The sequence below is a fragment of the Gracilinanus agilis genome, chromosome 2 (assembly GCF_016433145.1).
Source record: "Gracilinanus agilis isolate LMUSP501 chromosome 2, AgileGrace, whole genome shotgun sequence".
In the NCBI taxonomy this organism is placed as follows: domain Eukaryota; kingdom Metazoa; phylum Chordata; class Mammalia; order Didelphimorphia; family Didelphidae; genus Gracilinanus; species Gracilinanus agilis.
Window position 1 is genome coordinate 688025916 of NC_058131.1, and position 18592 is coordinate 688044507.

Below are 18592 nucleotides of genomic sequence, written 5' to 3' on the forward strand. Positions count from 1 at the left end.
CATTAAATAAGTGTTCACTATGTGCAAAGAACTATATTAAATGAATAACGCCAATAGAAAGGAAAGCAGTCCCTGCTTTCAAGGAACTCACATTCCAGTGTGGGGAGACAATCCACAAGAAAGGTTTCATCTTCAAGTCAAATAGAAAAACCTTTAGGATTCAATGGTAAAACAAATGTCAATAATTTTTATTTAATGCCATTTTCACTGATAAAGTCATATCAGTTTCTGATGTTAAACTATCTGACAGTGTCATGGACTTCGGTGACAAGAATTTTCCTTTCTGGAACTCCAAAAGTTACGACTATAGTCCCCTGGAGGAGCAATGTCAAGATGGCATCTCCACAGAGGTTGCTTCCCAGAATGATGGCTGAGGGCACAGTGCTGGAAGTAATGCTATTCCCAAGGCTCTTGGGCCAGGCTATCTCCATCAGAGTCTGAGGGGAGATAGTAGTCTCACATGCACAAAAGGAAAGCCCTGGGCCTGGCTAATGAACCTAATTGAATGTGGGCAATAAGATGAAAATTTAACTACATTGAGAGAACACAACTGACTTGAGGGTTCAGTTTCAAGACTAAAGCAACCATCACTCTAAGATCCTCATCCTCCACTGGGCAAATGCCTCGGCAATTCCTGCCCCTCAAAGTGGGACCAGGACCCCAAAAAAGAGTGTTAAAGGGAAAACCCAATCAGAAATTAAAAAGACCAAAAGCTATTGAGAAGTAAAAATCTGTTCAGTGGAGTGTGTAGCAAGAAGAGGGAGAGGGACATGTTTGAATACAATAACCTACAACTTCTCCCCTTTAGATCTCTTTCCATGAAGACCCTCCTTCCAAGCCTTCAGGAGCCATTCCAGTGCCAAGATGGAGGCAAAGAATAGGCTGTTCTGGGCAATCTCAAAGTAATGTGGGGCATGGACAGTCATCAATGGAGTTATCAAGAATGAAACAGATTTAAGGAGCTCTGAAGAATGAGCGCAGACTTTACCAAAAGTCATGTTGCTAGACAATTGAGTGGGGCTGGTTGAAATGTCAGCTGGAGGATAGATGAATAAGGGAGGAAACCCAATCTCTGTCATCAACCTAGTAAAGTTCACTGAAGGGCTATAAAAATCATTTGGACCAAGGTGAAACAATAACTATTATTTATCCTCAAAAAATTCTTGATAAGTTTTTTTCACCAAAGGCTATTTTAAAAACTGAGTCATCAGGGAATTGGAGGAATGGATTTGACCTGAATTGGGCTCAAACACAGAAATAACTGCTTTCCTGAATGAAAAAAAGGGATAAGTAGGGTTTGTGATTCTCACAAAGATCAGTGATAGGTCCACTTTTTAATTAACACATTTGTCAGGTCATATAACCTACAAAATGATGAATAGTTGTTTTTTCAATCCTCTCCTACCCAAAAATCTCAGGGGTGGGGAAGAAATTATGCACCAGACATAGAGTAACTAAAGCAATCCACAAATGAAGACAAAGATACAAGGTTAAAAAATGAAATAACACCAGGGAACTTAAATACTTAGAACTCCCACTCAGAATCTCCTTTCCCAGCTACCCACTCCATCTGCCAGTATAAGCAACTTCATAGAGTTATGCTTTAGTATCTCACTAAGAGAGTCCCTGCTCAGTCTCACACACAAGACATACACACACACAACAACAACCTATCCTGAATATGTCTTCTAATTTGTCAAAAAAAAGTAATAAGCCCGTGATTCTGCCTACCAACCTAAGGGAAAGGGAAGAAAGAGGGAAAGAGAATGATAAAAAGTATCAAAGACACAAAGAATACAGAACCAGCTAAATGGGTTAGAGTAGAGTTTCCATGTGCCAGATAAGACACTAAAAACTCAGTGAAGAATAATCTGGTCTTCTTCTCACTCTGATAGAGTGTGCTCTGGGTAGGAACTTGGATATGACCCACACACAACCTCAACATGAAGAGACTGAGAACTTCCAGCTTCTAAGGTCTACACATAAGAAAAGAAAGATTTTTAAAAGCCAAGAGCAAAAACAAAGACTAGAGCATAGAAGGAAAAACTAAAAGACTAAGGGGAAAATCCTGAATAAAATCCTGACTAACTCACAAGCAAGTAAACCAACAGATATTCTTTAGAATAGGAGAATGAATAAAAATTTGAAAGAAACCAGAATATTATGAATAAGCATTATATTATGAAGGAAAATGAACCAGAACACTCCAGTCAAAAAGGCAATTTTGTATATTCCCCAGAGATCAAGGAACATAGAATGGTTAAAAATGGAAATAAAGTATTTCAAAGAAGGAATTAAGAATTTAATTAGGACAGAAATCAGATTCTCGATGCAGATTTGAAAAACACAAACATCAAAATAGAATTTAGAAGAAAAATGAAAAATATTTCCAAAGAAATAGAGACTTAAAGAAAAATAAGAGATTAGAAACATAAACTTGTAACCCTAAGGTATATGGTGGTTGATTTTCACTATTTCAATAATGAAAAGCATGTTCTACAAATGCCCAGGAAAAAAATACTTCAAATATGAAAAGATGTCTTTTCAAACCACTCAGGATTATTTCATAGTCACAAAAAAAAATAAAGAATGGAATAGGGTATATATGATATATTTCAATGATCTGAAAGAAGTACAAACATAAACACACACACATATACAAACCCTTCAAGGGAGAAAATCACACGAAGCTCTTCTGTGTGGTACCAAGCCAATAAGAATAAACAAAAAGTTAAATCAGTGGATTGAGAGCCAGTCTTAGAATCAGTGGGTCCTGGGTTCAAATCTGGCCTCAAATACTTCCTGTGTCCCTGAGCAAGTCACTTAATCCCTATTACCTAGCCTTTACCACTCTTCTACCTTGTAACTAATAAACAGTACTGATTCTAAGACAAAAGGTAAGGGCTTAAAGAAAAAGAAACAGCAAGAAGTAACAACTAGGCTTCTAAAAGGCAGAAGTGAATGAATGAATGAATGAATGAATGAATGAATGAATGAATGAATGAATGAATGAATGAATGAATGAAAAGACATTTAAGTGTTTATTATAGCAAAGAACTGAGCTAAGTACTGGATATACAAACAGACAAGCAAGAAAATCTTTGTTCTTGAGGAGCTTACATTCTAATAGGAGAAGCATTCAGCCAAAATTCAAGTGTAGAGGTCCCACGGTCAATTGAATATAATAGCAAAGGAGATAGTAACATATCGCCTATAATCGCATTTCCACTAACATCACATCTGCTTCTGACACTGAACGACTTTATGGTGGTGAGAACTTTCTTTTCTAAATCTCCAGTAACTGGGGCTACTGAAAGGTGAAGATTTTCAGTGAACAAAATTATGTAAGACAAACTATGACAGGAAAATAAATTTTAAAGTAATGCATTGAGACAACATAGTATAGTAGATAGAAGATTGACTTTGAAGTCAAAATATTTGGGTTCAAGTATGACCTGTATGCCAGTTCTGTGACCATGAGCAATTCCCTTAAATTCTTGATGTCCCCAAGAAACTCTATAAAAATGAAGGTTTCAAATAGTTGATCTGAATAGGTGGCAGCAGTCCCCCAAACAAACAAAATCACAGATCAAAAAGAAAACACCATTGTGTGACCCTATGATGTCCAAGTGTTTGAGAGCCCATTTGGAGTTTGCTTGGCAAAGACACTTTTTTTGTGTTTTGCCATTTCCTTCTCCAGCACATTTTGTAAATTAGGAATTGAGGCAAACAAGGTTAAGTGGCTTGCCCAGAACCACGCATCTAGGAAGAATCTGAGACCAGATTTAAACAAAAGAAAATGAGCTGGGGGCAGCTGGGTAGCTCAGTGGAGTGAGAGTCAGGCCTAGAGACAGGAGGTCGTAGGTTCAAACCCGGCCTCAGCCACTTCCCAGCTGTGTGACCCTGGGCAAGTCACTTGACCCCCATTGCCCACCCTTACCACTCTTCCACCTATGAGACAATACACCGAAGTACAAGGGTTTAAAAAAAAAAAAGAAAGAAAATGAGCCTTCCTGACTCCCAGGCCCAGTCCTCTATCTATTTCACCACCTAGTCACCCATATAACCCTATAAGAAGTTTCAAAACTATTTTACAAGTATTACTTCCTTTGATCCTTATAGCAATATTGTGAAAATTATCAACAGAGGTTTTATCTCCAAGTTTTCTGTAAGCTGGGTAGAACAATGGATAAAAGACTGGGTCTGGAATCAAGAAGACCTGAATTCAAATCCAGCCTCAGACATTTACCAGATGAGTGATCCTGGACAAGTCCCTTAACCTCTGCCACAGTTTCCTCATCTATAAAGCGAAGATAATAATAGCACCTACCTCCCAGGGTTGTTGTGAGGATCAAATGAGACAATATTTTATAATATGCTTTGGACACTGTCTGGCACATAGTCAGCAATGTATGAATGTTAGCTGGTATTATTACTATTGTTGTTGTTAAGTGACTTGTCTAAAATCACATAGCCAGGATCATATTTCCTAATTCTGAGTTCACTGATTCTACTACCCCATATTCTGAGTCATCGGTTAAAACCCAAAGAGCACTAGATTTTAAGTCAGATTCCCTAGGTTAAAATCCCATCTCTGCTACTTCCTAAGTGCATTTCCTTGGGGGAGTTACCAATAGGTCTTCCTTCCCACCTCTATAAAGGTCTTAGTTGGAGTTGACAGTTCTAAGGTACTCCCCACTATAGTATTATAATCCTGTCCATATAAGTCATGATACTCATGCAACTGAACAGTGGGCGTCTTCAGGAAGGAGACTAGAAACAAAGGAGAATTCATCCTATCTTTGCAAAAAGACCATGCCTGGCAGGTCCATGTTCACTGCCTCCCCCCAAGACCTCATAGAGCCACAGAAGGTTCCAAAAAAGGCAGGAAGAATGAAAATGGAATTGGAGGCGGGCTATTAAAGGGAGGCTACAAGGGGAGGCTTCTCCAGGAGGGAAAATGCAAAATCTGAGAAGGAATAGGAAAAAAATCATGATGAGGCTGGATACAAACATGTAGACATGTTCACCAAATCCCCTGACGCTAGAATCACTAGATTGAATCCATCTGGGGCAAGAAAAGAATAACTTCACACAGTGAGGAAATAAATTTTTGGAACATGTTCAACCAAAAGAAAATCATGTTCTTGTAGCATACTGACCTTGGATCAGAGGGTAAAAGTCTGAAAGAGCAGGAATACCTCATATTCCTCTGATCCTTTCAAAAAGAGTCCAGATTCCTTGTTATGAATTGGAGTCAATGCTAAAATGGTTATTTCTTGAGAGTTTGTAATCCTATGATCACAAGGTGATGAGCCCACAAAGTAAAAATGGATTCACATTTTAGAAAATTTATGCATATAAATGAAAGCCTAAGAAGGTTTTTGTGCAGATCATTTTGCAGATACAAATTGAGCACCTACTAAGTGCTTAGGCACTGTGCTAGCTGCGAGGCATACAAAGACAAAAATGAAATTATCGTTGCCTTCTGAGAGTTTGTGTTCTATTAGAAGAGACAATATGTACACAGATAAATAGATACAAAATAAATGCCAGGTAACTGGGGAGACAGAATGAGCAGCTGGGGGATAGGGAAAAGCCTAATGTAGGTTGTGATGCTAAGCTTTAAAGAAAACAAGGGAATGTGAGGCACAAGTGAGGAGGAAGGAGATGGAAGTGTGAAGAACATAAGCCCTGTGCTGATGCAGCCTCTGGCATTTCTCTAGCAGAAATCCCTCAGACTTGAGTTTTAAGCATAGGACCCCCAATTGGGAATTAAAGAGGGAACCACAAAGACTCCCTAGACCCCCGATGGCAAACCTATGACATGTGTGTCAGCACTGACCCACATAGCCATTTTCGATGACATGCATGCAGACGCATACAGAGATGTTATTTAAACTATAAATATCGCAAAATTATGGATTTTTTCTCAAAGTAACACACCACCCAAGTTATGCTCGGTTTTTTGGTGAATTTTGACACACCAAGCTCAAAAGGTTGCTCATCACTGCCCTAGACCCCGCAGTATCCTAGTCCAGAGAACCCACACCATGAAATGAGGGGAGAGAGAAAGAGGATGCCCCCAGGTGGTACATATGAGTAATCCAGGATGGACTATGAAGGGGAGCTGGGGCTGTTTGGGATATACATGATCTTTGAGATTTGTGTCAAGTCAGACAAAATTTCTCCTTTATAAGAGGCCAGAAGTAAATACTGACAAGAGACGTAAAAGGAAGACAGTTCTCATTTTTCTGGCATTTTTTAATGTCTAAACCTGATCATCTAACCATAGGAGAACCTATTATGTGTCAGAATCTAGAGATTCAAAGAAAGAGGCAAGAAATGTGACTTACCAATGCCCTCTTTCATGGATTAATTTGAAAGGTCATTGGAAACTGAACTTCCAGCTGCACCAGCCCCCTGAGCCATGGCCGAAGGAAAATCTGAATTTTTTTTCAGATACTGACTCCATAGAATTCAGTGATTCCCAAAGTGGGCACTACTGCCCCCTGGTGGGTGCTGCAGCAATCCAGGGAAGCAGTGATGGCCACAGGTGCATTTATCTTTCCTATTAATTGCTATTAAAATTTTTAAAAAAATTAATTTCCAGAGGGCTAAGTAATATTTTTTCTGGAAAGGGGGCAGTAGGCCAAAAAAGTTTGGGAACCACTGAGCATAGATCATGGTTCTTTTACCATCATCTTCAAAATGATTGAGACTAGAACCAACCCTGAGTCTCCTTCCCCAGCCCAGCTCCCAGCCTAAAAAGCAGAGGCAGGGCTCTCAGGAGATCTTGCCCATTCTTATATCCAGTTTTCCCTGAGGAGTTAGAGCCTACTCAACCAAAAGAAAATCACATTCCTGTAGCACGCTGACCTTGGCTCAGAGGGTAAAAGTCTAAAAAGTCAGGAATATCCCATATAGAATTCCTCTGATCATCTCGAAAAGAGCCCAGATTCCTTGTTATGAATTGGAGTCAATAATACAAAGGTCATTTCCTGAGAGTTTGTAATCCTATGATTCCTTTCTCCCTTAATACAGAGTCCATGTTTGTTTCCTGAGAGGGTTTTTTGGGACAATTAGAAGTGTCCAAAAAGGAACTATTTCAGGAGGTATGAAGCTCCCCATCACCTGAAGTATTCAAGCAGAGCCAAGAGGACAACTTTTTTAAAATTCTATCAGTTATGAATTGGACTAGATATCCTCTAGGTCCCAAGCTTTAAGATTCTTTTATTCTGTAAACAGGTAAGAGTCCAACAGTCCATCTTTGAAGGATGACTAATTATGGATTCCCTTATCTCTAAGTAGCCACTATCCACTGCATCCAGAAGTAGACTGGAGCTGGTTTTATTTCCTTGCTAACACTCAGAATTTCAAGATGTTCCTCCCATACTCCCACCAACCAGAGAGAGAGATGCAAAGAGAACATTATTCCTCCTACTATAACCTCCTTGACAGAGTCCACTTGGTCTGACCCTCACCTTCTAGTAGAGCTGTCCACTAGTGTGAGGACCCAAGGATTTTTCTAGAGAAGTATGAAAAAGCTGAAGGAAAACAGCTTGAAACACTCAGCCCCTGCAGGTCAAGATCTAAGCCTCTGGTTACACTGTACTAAGTATCTAATTCACAACCCTGCCATCTGATCTAAAGTTCCAGGCATTGGACAGACCTTTCCCAAGAAGCTAGAGAGCAGCATAAAACATCTCAGAAGCATTACTACTTCCATCATGTCCCTGACCAAAATCTTCTCCTAGTTTCTCTCCCCAGAGCCCTCCATGCTCCAAGATTCTTCACCATCCCATAATGTTTCCCATCATCCCATTGTATTTTGTAAGAGGGAAATAGATTTGAAGCATTTGGGAAGTTTAGAGAGACAGGCAGAAGCTGAGATTCCAACTGGAACATAGTGAATTTTCTCAAAAGGCAATTGGGTTTGTTGAAGGGTTGGAGAAGCCACTGACCTGAGAGACCTGTAGATTTGGGGTATCTCAAAGCAACACCCAGGATCAAGGAGTAGAGGTTGAGATTTCTGACTTGCTTGGTGCACAAGCAAAGTCAATTTTCCTGATTTCCTCTGAAGAGTTATTCACCTGGTTCCTGTGCTCTTGGAGTATACTTGGACTACATTAGATCAAAACAATCAGATCACATTTGTGAATTCCATTTGTCCCTTGTGTCTCGGCTGCCTATTTAGAGTAGTGTAGGGATTTCCCTATTTCCCTCTTACAGTTTCTCTCTGTTCCCAAATACTATATGCATCTCCCACCACTGCTTGAACCTAGAATGTAAATTCTGACCCCCATACTTCTCTAGTGAGAACCAGTTTGCCAAAATAAACCCTTCTGTTCCATCCTAACTATAAAGCATTTGTCCCAACCCCCCATCCTCAGGGAGGTCCCCAGAGCCCACCCCTCTATACATTGTATTGGAGTTTGACTGATATCTGCCACAAAGCAAGTTTAATCTCCACCAGGCATGCTAGTCAGTTAATTTTTAAACTCCAAACCTACTTTCCTGCCCCATGACCTGATGCAATAAATTATGTGCTGTCTGCAGAGAATCTAGATGAAGCCCTAAGCTCTGGAAAACAATGCAGGTACTAGGGCACTTCATGTGATAAAGACAACAGCTCCTTCTGCTCATGACCTCTTAGGATTGAGGTCAGGAAAGAGTCACCCATCCCCCTCCACCTCCATTTTACAGATGAGGAAACTGAGACCCAATGAAGTTGAATGACTTGGTCAGTCACCCAGGTGATACAGAGCAGAACCAGGATTCACATCCAGTTTCTCTAAGTCCAAATCCAGTGCCCTCCCTCATCACTGTGAGCCAGGAGATATAAGTTCTCATCCCAACTCTGCCAATGCCCAGATCTGTGACCTTGGAACAGGCACTCCTCTCTACATAATGGTTTCCTCTTCTGTAAAATGAGAGGATTGGGACACTCATGATCTGATTTCCAGAGTCATTTCAAGCTCTGACTAGCTGAGATATTATCCATCTGAGATTCTTTTGCCTTTTGGTCCAAGGCTCCTTCCATAATACCCCACTACCTCCTAGCCTCAAAACCTCATCATTGGGATTACAAAGGTCTTCCCAAAATGAGCAACATGCCTTCAATGTCCCTGAAAATACTGGGTTGTAATGTGGATACAGTCTCACCAGCCAGAACAAGGCCTGACCATCTCCATCCATTCCTATCTGACATTCCAGAAGCTGGGGACTGCGGGAAAAGAGATGATAATGTATATTTCACCTAGCCTGGTTGATAAGGACATAAAAATTTGCCAGCCTACAGGGGAATTTTAATCAACCCTCTGTTCCACAGGCCACTACAATCCTTGTACATCCACAGTAAAACATGGCTCATCAATGTTCCTCTTATCTAGCCATTAGGCACTAGAATCTATCCCAAATGGACAGGTTAACAGCTCCCTGCGAGGCAGCTTAGATGGTGCCCATCACCCAGGATTCTGGGAAGGACAGTAAATTTCCAGAATCATTTTAGAAATTCTTTACATGAAGACATTAAAGTATGAGGAGAGGGGTTTGACCAGGAATAGGCCCCTAGGGTGGGCATATGTCCCAATATCTGCTTCCTTTTTTGCTTTCTGTTACCTCACAGATTAGAAGGTTGTCTAGGCTATGTCTTTGGCCATCATGAAAAAAAAAACATTTAAAGAAGCATCCATGGGGCAGTTTTGTGGCTTAGTGGACAGAGAGCCAAGCCCAGAGATGGGAGGTCCTGGGTTCAGATCTGGCCTCAGATACTTCTTGGCTATGTAACTTTAGGCAAGTCACTTAGCCCAACTGTCTAACCCTTACAGCTCTTCTACCTTGGAGCCATTGCTTAGTATTGATTGTGAGATGGAAGATGAGGATTTTTTTAAAGGAAGAAGCATCCATCATTTAATGGACAGCTGGATACATTTCTCAATAAAAGAAGGTACACTCTCTGAGACAAAGTAAGTTTATAGGATGATGGAATACAAATATCTGAAGTTCTCAAGTCCTCCTACCAGGTGACCCCAGTTGAGGCCTAGTTTCCTTGAGCTACAACTTCAGTATTCCAGTTTCTTAGCCCAGGTTGGCAAATCTCCAAAGGGACCACTGATCTTTGGATGGTATTTCCCCAACTTGTGAAATGTCCACAAGCCTCCTAAGCCTTCATCTTTTCTTCTCCTTACAGGCAATTAATTAGGGAGTTCCATGTATTCATGAAGTGTTGAACTTAGAGTAAGGAAGACCTAAGTATAAATCTGATCTCAAATGCTTACTTACTGTGCAACCCTGGAAAAGCCATTTGACCTCTCCTATTCTTAGTTTCTTCATCTATAAAATGGGGATCACTCCTAATGTTATGAATATCAAATGAAGTTATTATTATTTATTTTTACCACAGGTTCTCCTCCATATTATACTAGTCCCCTACTTATCACCATGCAGGAGGCAGTTATACTGGTACTAGAGTCAGAAGGCAGCTATGTAGCACCATGGATAGAGATCCAGGTGTTAAGTCAGGAAGACTCACCTTCCTGAGTTCAAATCTGGCCTCACACAATTACTGGTTGTATGATACTAAGCAAGATATTTGCCTCACTTTCCTTATCTACAAAATGAGCTGGAAAAGGAAATAAGAAACCATTCCAGTGCCTTTGCCAAGGAAATCCCAAATGGGGTCACAAAGAATTGGACATAATTGAAAACAATTGGTCAACATGGAAAATCAGAGGACCTGAGATAAAGTCCACCTCTAGTGCTTACCATTAATGTGACTTTGGGTCATTCACTCAACTTCCTTGGGCCTCAGTTTCCTCAACTGTAAAATGAAAAGGTTGAACTAGATGAACTTCAAGTTTCTTTTCTAGCTATATAATCCTGTGACCATGCATTAACATCAGGGGAAAGGAGAAGAAAATAGATACTTTATTTCCTGGGAAAGGAAGAGGGAAAGTATCCAAGAACCCATTACATAATTACCACCAAAACCTCTTTGTAAGTAGTAGTAAGCTAGTCTAAAAGGAGTGATGGGAGAACTAAGTTATTTATGGTATATGTTTAAACAAAAGACTTATACTCTAAAATAAAAGTTTTTAACATTTCTATGTTTGTTCTAGTAGAGCCCATGGACCCCTTCCCAAAGTAATGTTTGTCAATACAAAAAATAACACAAATAGGATAACAAAGAAAATCAATAATATTGAAATAAAGAAACATTTTACCCACTCATATTCCCAAACCCCTTTAAAGACTCCCCCGGGGATCTGAGAACCCCAGATAAACAACCTTTTGCCCTAAGTGAAGCCAAATACCTAGACTCTTAATTATTGATTAAACTACTCCAGGTCTTAGTTTCTCCCTGAGAAAAATGAAGAGGTTGGACTATGTAAGATTTAGAATTTGACTAACTATAAAAATTCTCTCTTCACAACCACCTCAACTCTGAGATCTATACTAGTTTATGATCCTATTCTCCCTTCCCAGGGAGGTCTCAGGGAGTTCACTGCCTGATGCTCACTTGAAGTCCATTGAGAAATAATAGATCATGGAATTTAGAGCTAAAAGAGGCCTTGGACATCACTTAGTCCAATTCCTATATTTCGCAGTTAAGGAAACATGCCCAAACAGTCCCATATCTAGGAAGTAGCAGAGAGAAATTTAACCCAGGTCTTCCCCTTTCTAATCCAATATTCTTTCCACTATGTCCCTATGAACCTTCCTTCCCCTTTAGCAGGCAGAAAGACTAATTTCCAGGAAGAGAAAACATGCAGGAAAATAAAGCTGGGGTGGGAAATAAGAGAGAAGACCCCCCCACAGTATCAAGAAAATTATGGTAAACCCAGCAATATTTCCTTCTCTTTGACAATCAGAGGGGCACAATAAAGCAATCAGAAAGCTTTAGCTCAGCCAGCCTTCTAGATCCTCTGACCATTTACCATAGGAAATATGAACCACTAAGAAAACAACAGTCTTATGGCTGAACCCAGTTCCTGATATCCCAAAGTGAAGGCAAGATCCACTTCATTTCTGTCAGTCCTGTACCAGCCCCCACCTTTAGGATTCCTGGGGAAATGTCTTCAGCTTTTCCCTGAAGGCCTGTGCCTGTATATTGTCATAGGATTTAAGATTAAAGCCGGAAAAGTCTAGTGGCCATCTAGTCCAATGTCCTCACTTAACTGATAAGGAAACTGAGACCAGATCATCAGTGCTTTATATTCTTCCCTCACTTGCATCCAAAGCCCTTAGTCTCCATCAAGCTGACACAGCCATGTGGACCCTGTGGGGAATTAGATTGGAAATACTCTCTAACTGAAGGCATGTGTGGTTTGTTTTCTTAATTTCAGTGAAAACTCAAAAAGCAACAAATGTGTTTGTCAAATTATTTTCAGGCTTGGCAACTACTTCTCAGAGTTGTGAGCTAACATGAGCTAATTAATGGGATCAACCAAGTCTCTAGGCCCCAGGAAAAACACAGCCACATTCCCTCTGGGCCACATGACTTGGACTGCCATTTATCACACCTTGTCCACTCTGTAAGGTCTTCCAACAGGTCTGTACTCCCAAATCCCACTTAACCCAAATCTCTGGGCAATCATCTGGAAAACAGAGCACCTTTGGCCCCCAAAGCTTTCCACTCTCCTCCCCTCGTTCCAACATTCATCATTAGGCTAGAGAGAGAAATTCAACACCTTCCAAAAGCTTCCACCAAGCTCAGAACAACCTTTCCTAAGCTCCCTAATGAGCTCACTCTCCAGCCTCAGGCCATGCAACCTAGGGAGGTTGCCCCAAGGCCATTCTGACCTTCAAGCAGTCTCCCAGGAGGGTTTCTCTGACTCTCAAACCTGACCAGTACAAGGTGCCGGGCTAAATACCCTTGTTCCAGACCTCTGCTCCCATCTAGCCCTAATTCTCAGCTCCTAAAAGGTGAGGCAGCCTTCCCTGTCCTTAAAACATCATATTACCACAAAGGAAGAGGCAAGTCTCAGATAGGTTAGGAGGGAAGGCAATGGGAATAGAAGAAATCATAGAATTGGAGCTGGAAGGAACCTGGAGGCCATCTAAGTCAGCCTTCTCATTTTTATAGATAAGGGGAAAGAGTCCCAGGGAGGTTACTTGTGATTTATTGAGCTCACCCAGGGAATTAAGAGACAAAGCCGGGATTCAGGCAGGGGTCCTTCAACCACAAAGTCAGTACCTTTTTTACTGGACCATGTTGTGTCCCTAAAGGAATTCTTTTGGTTTGGGATGGGGGGAGGGGTGGCAGGTGGCAGGTGGCCCTCTTTGGATTTTATAAATGCCCATCTTAGCCAGAGAAGCTGTGACCTTGAAGCTGCCTGTCCTCAAGAGAGAGGACCCCCCTCACATACCTGTTGCCTACTCTCCAGCCCTCTACCAATCACCACCAGGAGCTGAACCCCCATCCCCACCCCGCCCCCCTGCACAGCTTGTAGTCCTGGAAGCCCAAGCCCTGAGGCAGCGGGGTGTTGGCCCAGATGCTCCGAGGGGAGAAGGCGATCGGCTCCCGCACAGTCCCTATGCTCTCAGGGCACACCCCACTGCCCCGTCCCTGCCCCCAAGCTTAGCCAAACGGTGGCGAGCTCCAAGCATGAGCTTTGGGGCTCCCCCTCTGCCTGGCCCCGGCGGCGTCCCTCCGTACGGGAGGAGGTGTCAGCGGCCGCCGAGGCGGTAAAAGCAAAACTACTCGACTGCGGCTCCTTTCCTTGTAAAACAGCGCCCACCTCCGGCCTTGCGCCCACCAGGCTGGAAGCTCGGCTCAGCTCGGCTCAGCACCAGCATAGAGAGGAGAGCCCAGGGCTGGGCTGGATCCAGGGTTTGAGAGGGAGAACCAACTGCTAGCCGCTGCTCCCAGCCCCGGGCACATGCAAATCCGGGCGTCCGCACTCCCAAGAACACCCACGCACTCGTCAAGAGGCAGGGGCACCCGGAGCCACATTATACACTCCAGGCAGACATGGCATCCGCACAGAGAACCCGCCCCCCCCCCGGCCATGCCCACGATTGACTCCTCAAGACAGGAGAATGTTCTCCGCTTATAAGCAGGTGCAGGCACAGACATCCATTACTGCTCTGTTCCCTGGAGCCATGCGCGGGATCCACAGAGGCACCCAGGAATACGCAGATGCATACATTACACACTGAGACCTCCGGAGAGGCATGTTACCCGGCATGGAGGACACACACATAAAACTGCCCCAAATGCTGACACCTATATCTACACTCTATACAGGTGTCCCTGGATACCTGTGGACACCCACAGACAAGCCCACACATTACACACTAACCTACACAGGAACAGTACCAGCACCTTTTCTTTCTTCAGACAAACACTCTTTCCTACTCTTAAGTACTAAAGAGAGGAAACCCCCGTTGGGGGATAAGGTGGGGGAGGGGAGAGGAGGCAAGAGAAGTCCGGAAACTGGGAAGAGAAATCAGAGGAGAAACAGGAAAGCCACAATCCCATCTAAGTCAGGACAGTCACTGTCCAGGCACTGGAAAGCACTGGCTCCACATCTGCTCAGCACTCTCAACACAGCAGCGCTGGTCACTGCACCTGGCATCACTTACCTTCCTGCACTGCCTGGAAGGGGTTGTTGGCCTCTATGAACTTGATGGAGTAGGTGATCTTCTCACTCTGCAAAATGTCATCGTTGAGGCTGAGGTCTGACACAGCCAGTTGAAAAACTTCATCGTCTTTAGCGGCATTCTCCTCAAATATGGCACCTGGAAATGAGACCAAAAAAGGGGAGGGGGGAGGACACAGGGTCAGGAGGTCCGAAGACCAAAAGCCAGGGAATGTGCCCTCCCTGGAGAGGGACCCCAGCCCCGAGGTCACCCCACTCCATTTCCCTCCAGACTGTTGTTGGTGGCAGCTAGCTTGGTAAAGGGGGAGCAGACCATTAGTGTGGGTTGTAGCAGGCATGTTACTATGTTGTGGGGGTTGGAATTTTAGCTACACTGTTTTTGCAGCTGCTCTTGTGGTTCCCTGGGCCTCATTTCAATGAATTATCTGTCCCTCTTGGAAGTGCAGCACTTGATGAACAGAGAGACACAATCCATAGATACCAGAAGAGATAACAAGGGTAAGAACGGAAGCCAGCCACTTAGGGTAAAACAAGGAGACTGAGAGAACTTTCCCAACATGAGGAGATAAATGCTTTTTAATAATAAAAAAAAGTCACCTGTGACAATAAAATACTTATTTGATGATCAATCAAGTCCCATGGATACCAGCAAAATCTCAGTTATCTTGGGGAGGGGGACCTAAATGTTCAAAGTCTGCCTGGGGTGCACACATCTTGTCCAAGCTCTGAGTATCTCTGGTTCACCCTTCTCCTTGGTTATATAAATGATAGACCTGGGTTTCAAGTACCATAGAAGCCAAGTTACAGTGGGACAGGTGTATGTTAGATAGGCATCCATTAGATATGGCATTCAGGATGCACTGAGCCAAGCTCCTATGTCTAAGGGTGGACCAAGAGTTTAAGAGCTGCAGAAAGCCTCTCCTTTTCTGGGCCCACTTCTCAGATTCAGAAATAGCCCTAGGATTGCCTCTTTGCAAGAGAGAAGTCAAGAATGGAGAGGGGAGGGCAATTGGGACTTGGGGCTAAGATGTTGTTAACCCCTTTCTCCCCAGGACATGAAAGCTGACTTTTTCTGCAGCCATTCTCTCCTAGTGGAGCCTCGGAGTCCAGCTAGTCCTATTTGGGGAGCTTGTTGATGCACTGATAGAGAAGGCATCTGGCACTGGGTTTTACATGATCCCAATCGGTTGGGGAGCCTGTGAATAAGATCCCCCTACAAACCCGGGCGGGACAGCTGTGCAGGCAGGATCAAAATGGCTCTGCCCTCCTCTCAACCTCCAGAGCTTCCAACCAGAGAACTGCTTATTCACCCGCAGCCGAGTTAGCTCGGCCTTGGGCCACAAAGATGCCACAAAGGGCTACCCTCTGGCTCTCTAGTGCCCTGGCTCGGCATCTCAGCCTCATCCTCTCTGCCCAGGAGTGTCTGTCTGGCTCTGGCTCTGATCCAGTCCCTGTTTCCGGGTGGGTTTCCCGTTTAAGAAAAATAGCTCACAGGTAGGATCCAGGACCACGGACAACTCCTAAGGGATGGCGAACCCTCCAAGTTCCCCAACAGCAAAAGGCAGAAGGAAAGCTGACTGTCTCGCAGAATCCTGGACGCCCTGGCATTGCGCCCCAGGAAAGACCAGCCTCCTCCGACTCCCTGGGGCTGGGGAAGTCAAAGAACGTTTCGGGCTTCATCTCAAAGCCAACTCTAGGGCCATTGAAACCCCAAAATGGCTCTACGATGAGGTCTCCAACCTCCTCCCCCGCAATCATAGTCCTCTTCCGCGCTACAGAGAGCTCCGGGGGAGGCTGGGGCATACCGGGGTTTCCCTGCCTGCCTTTCTCAGAACCGCAATGCTGACCAGGCTGGCCAGCTCTCCACTTCTCCCGCTGGGAGATTGGGCGCGCGGGGGGGGGGGGGGGGGGAGGGGAGTAGGATTAAAGTTTCTTCTGTTGCCTCCCTCCTCAGCTTTACAGAGAAGTGGAATCCTCTCCCGGACCCTCTGCCCAGTATTGCAGGATGAGAATGGGGTGTAAAAAAGGGTTAGTCTTTTCCAGGAGCTGATTAAGATGGAGAGATGGAGGGGGGCAGAGGAGAGAGATCTGCTCTGGCCTGGGTTTCTGTTCTGAGATCTCTCTTACCACCCTCCAGGCCCTGATTTCCCCAGTGCCAGTTGTGAGGTGGATTCAGGACGGTTCTTGGTTGCTCTTCTGTTTCACACACACACACACACACACACACACACACACACACACACACACACACACACACCGTAAAAAAGAGAGGTATCGAACCGGCTTACGAGGACTACAGCTTATTGCCACAGCCACTACCACCTCGTACACACACCCCAACTTCCCAGGCGTATTTTCTCTTCTCTCGGGTAAAGCTTTCCCAACTTCCCGGAGGTGACTGCGGAGCACTTCCCGAAGGGGTCCGAATCCAATCGCCCCTTCTCCTTGTGCCCCTACAGCCACCCCCACCTCCGTTCTCATCCTACAGCACTCCGCCCGCCCAACTTCTCATTAGCTCGACCTTCTTCCTAGGTTTCATTTCCCCCATTCCCACCCATTTCGCGCTTTTCGTGTCCCCCTCCAAGCTCCCGCCCTTCCCTCTCTTCCTCATCTCTCCAATCTCCGTCTCTCTCCTTTTCTCACTCTTTTCCCTCCTACCTCACTCCCAAGCTCAACTCCCCTCCGTCTTTCCCACATACATACACCTCTCCTACTCTCTCCCCTGCCCCCACTCATCCACCCACGCTCCTTCCCTCCCTTCTTCTCTTCTCCCACCTCCCCAGAAAGCCCACGACTCAGACTCTGGGAAAATTGAGAGCTGTCAATGGGCTCTGGTCGCAGTCGCCACAGCTGCATACACACACACACACACACACACACACACACACACACACACACACAATCCAGCGACAGGCATACGCTGACACACTGACAACACCCATTGACATGCACGCACACACACACACACACACCCCGACAGACACACACGCACACACAAGCCAAGCTCGGAACCCAGCTTCCTCAATCCTTTCCAGCCAACTTGGTCACCACCTGTCTCTGTTTCACTCCTACTCTTGAGGATGGGGTCGTCTCCTGTGGTTCCCCCTCCCCCAGTCTCCCCAGCAGGATCCTAAGGGAGAGGGATGGAAGAGGAGAATACTATCAAACAAACATGGCTATAGCCCCTAGCCCGGGCCCCCAGGGCCACAGGAGCTGCTACCCTAGGAGGCGCCTGTGGCTACCCGGGTAGCAGCGATCTGGAGAGTGCGTTCAAGCCGGCATCTTCGCCCCGGAGCCACTGGACCGGAGGGCGGAAGGAAGCCAGAGACCTCCGGTTCCTGAACACTGCTCGCTGCCAACTTCGGCTTCCGAGCGCCCTGGCAGCTCAGATCTTTCGACTCCAAATAGTTAGTCTCGCCCCCACCTCCCCCTCCTCAACCTTTGCCTCGCTCCATCTCCCCCGCCCCCCACTCCTCCCTCCCTGCCGTGGGGGAGGGGGCGGGTTCTGCCAGGAGCCGAGCCCCCTCAGGGCGTCCATCTGTCCGTCCCTTCGCCCACCCTCCCGGCCGGCTGCCTCCTTGCCTGCCTGCCTGCCTGCCTCCCTGCCTGCCTTCGTCTTCTCCTCCTCCTCTCCGCCGGCGCTCGCTCTCTCTTACCGATGTGGATGATGGAGTCCGCCCGCACCGAAACGCACTGAAATATCCAGGGGAGAAGCCACAGCGTCAACACTTCCATGTCCCCCCTAGCGCGCTGCACATCAGCCCGGGCTCGGGGCGAGACCCAGGGTTGGGGGGAGGAGGCCGATAGGGAAGGAAGGGGGTCGGGGAGGGCCGGGAAGGGACTGGGAGAGGAGGCACCCGGAAAGCCCCGGGAGCCCACCCGCTCAGCCCGCTCAGCCCGGCCAGCAACCCCGAGTCGGGGGTCCGAGAGCCCGAGGCAGCGCGGCAGAGCCTAGAGCCAGTGAAACGGGAGCCAGGAGCCGGGAG

At 45.3% G+C, this 18592-nt stretch overlaps 1 protein-coding gene across 1 annotated transcript in view; it reads right to left on the reverse strand.

The window, feature by feature from the left end:
* Nucleotides 1-18341, reverse strand: part of GRID1 (glutamate ionotropic receptor delta type subunit 1) — a 1121438-nt gene extending 1103097 nt beyond the window's left edge. The window contains exons 1-2 of the mRNA XM_044660282.1: nt 18263-18341; nt 14590-14745 (exon numbers count right to left, since the gene is read on the reverse strand). Coding sequence (XP_044516217.1) covers nt 14590-14745; nt 18263-18341 — 235 coding nt within the window. The remainder of the gene's footprint in view (nt 1-14589; nt 14746-18262) is intronic.
* Nucleotides 18342-18592: the final 251 nt, after the last annotated feature.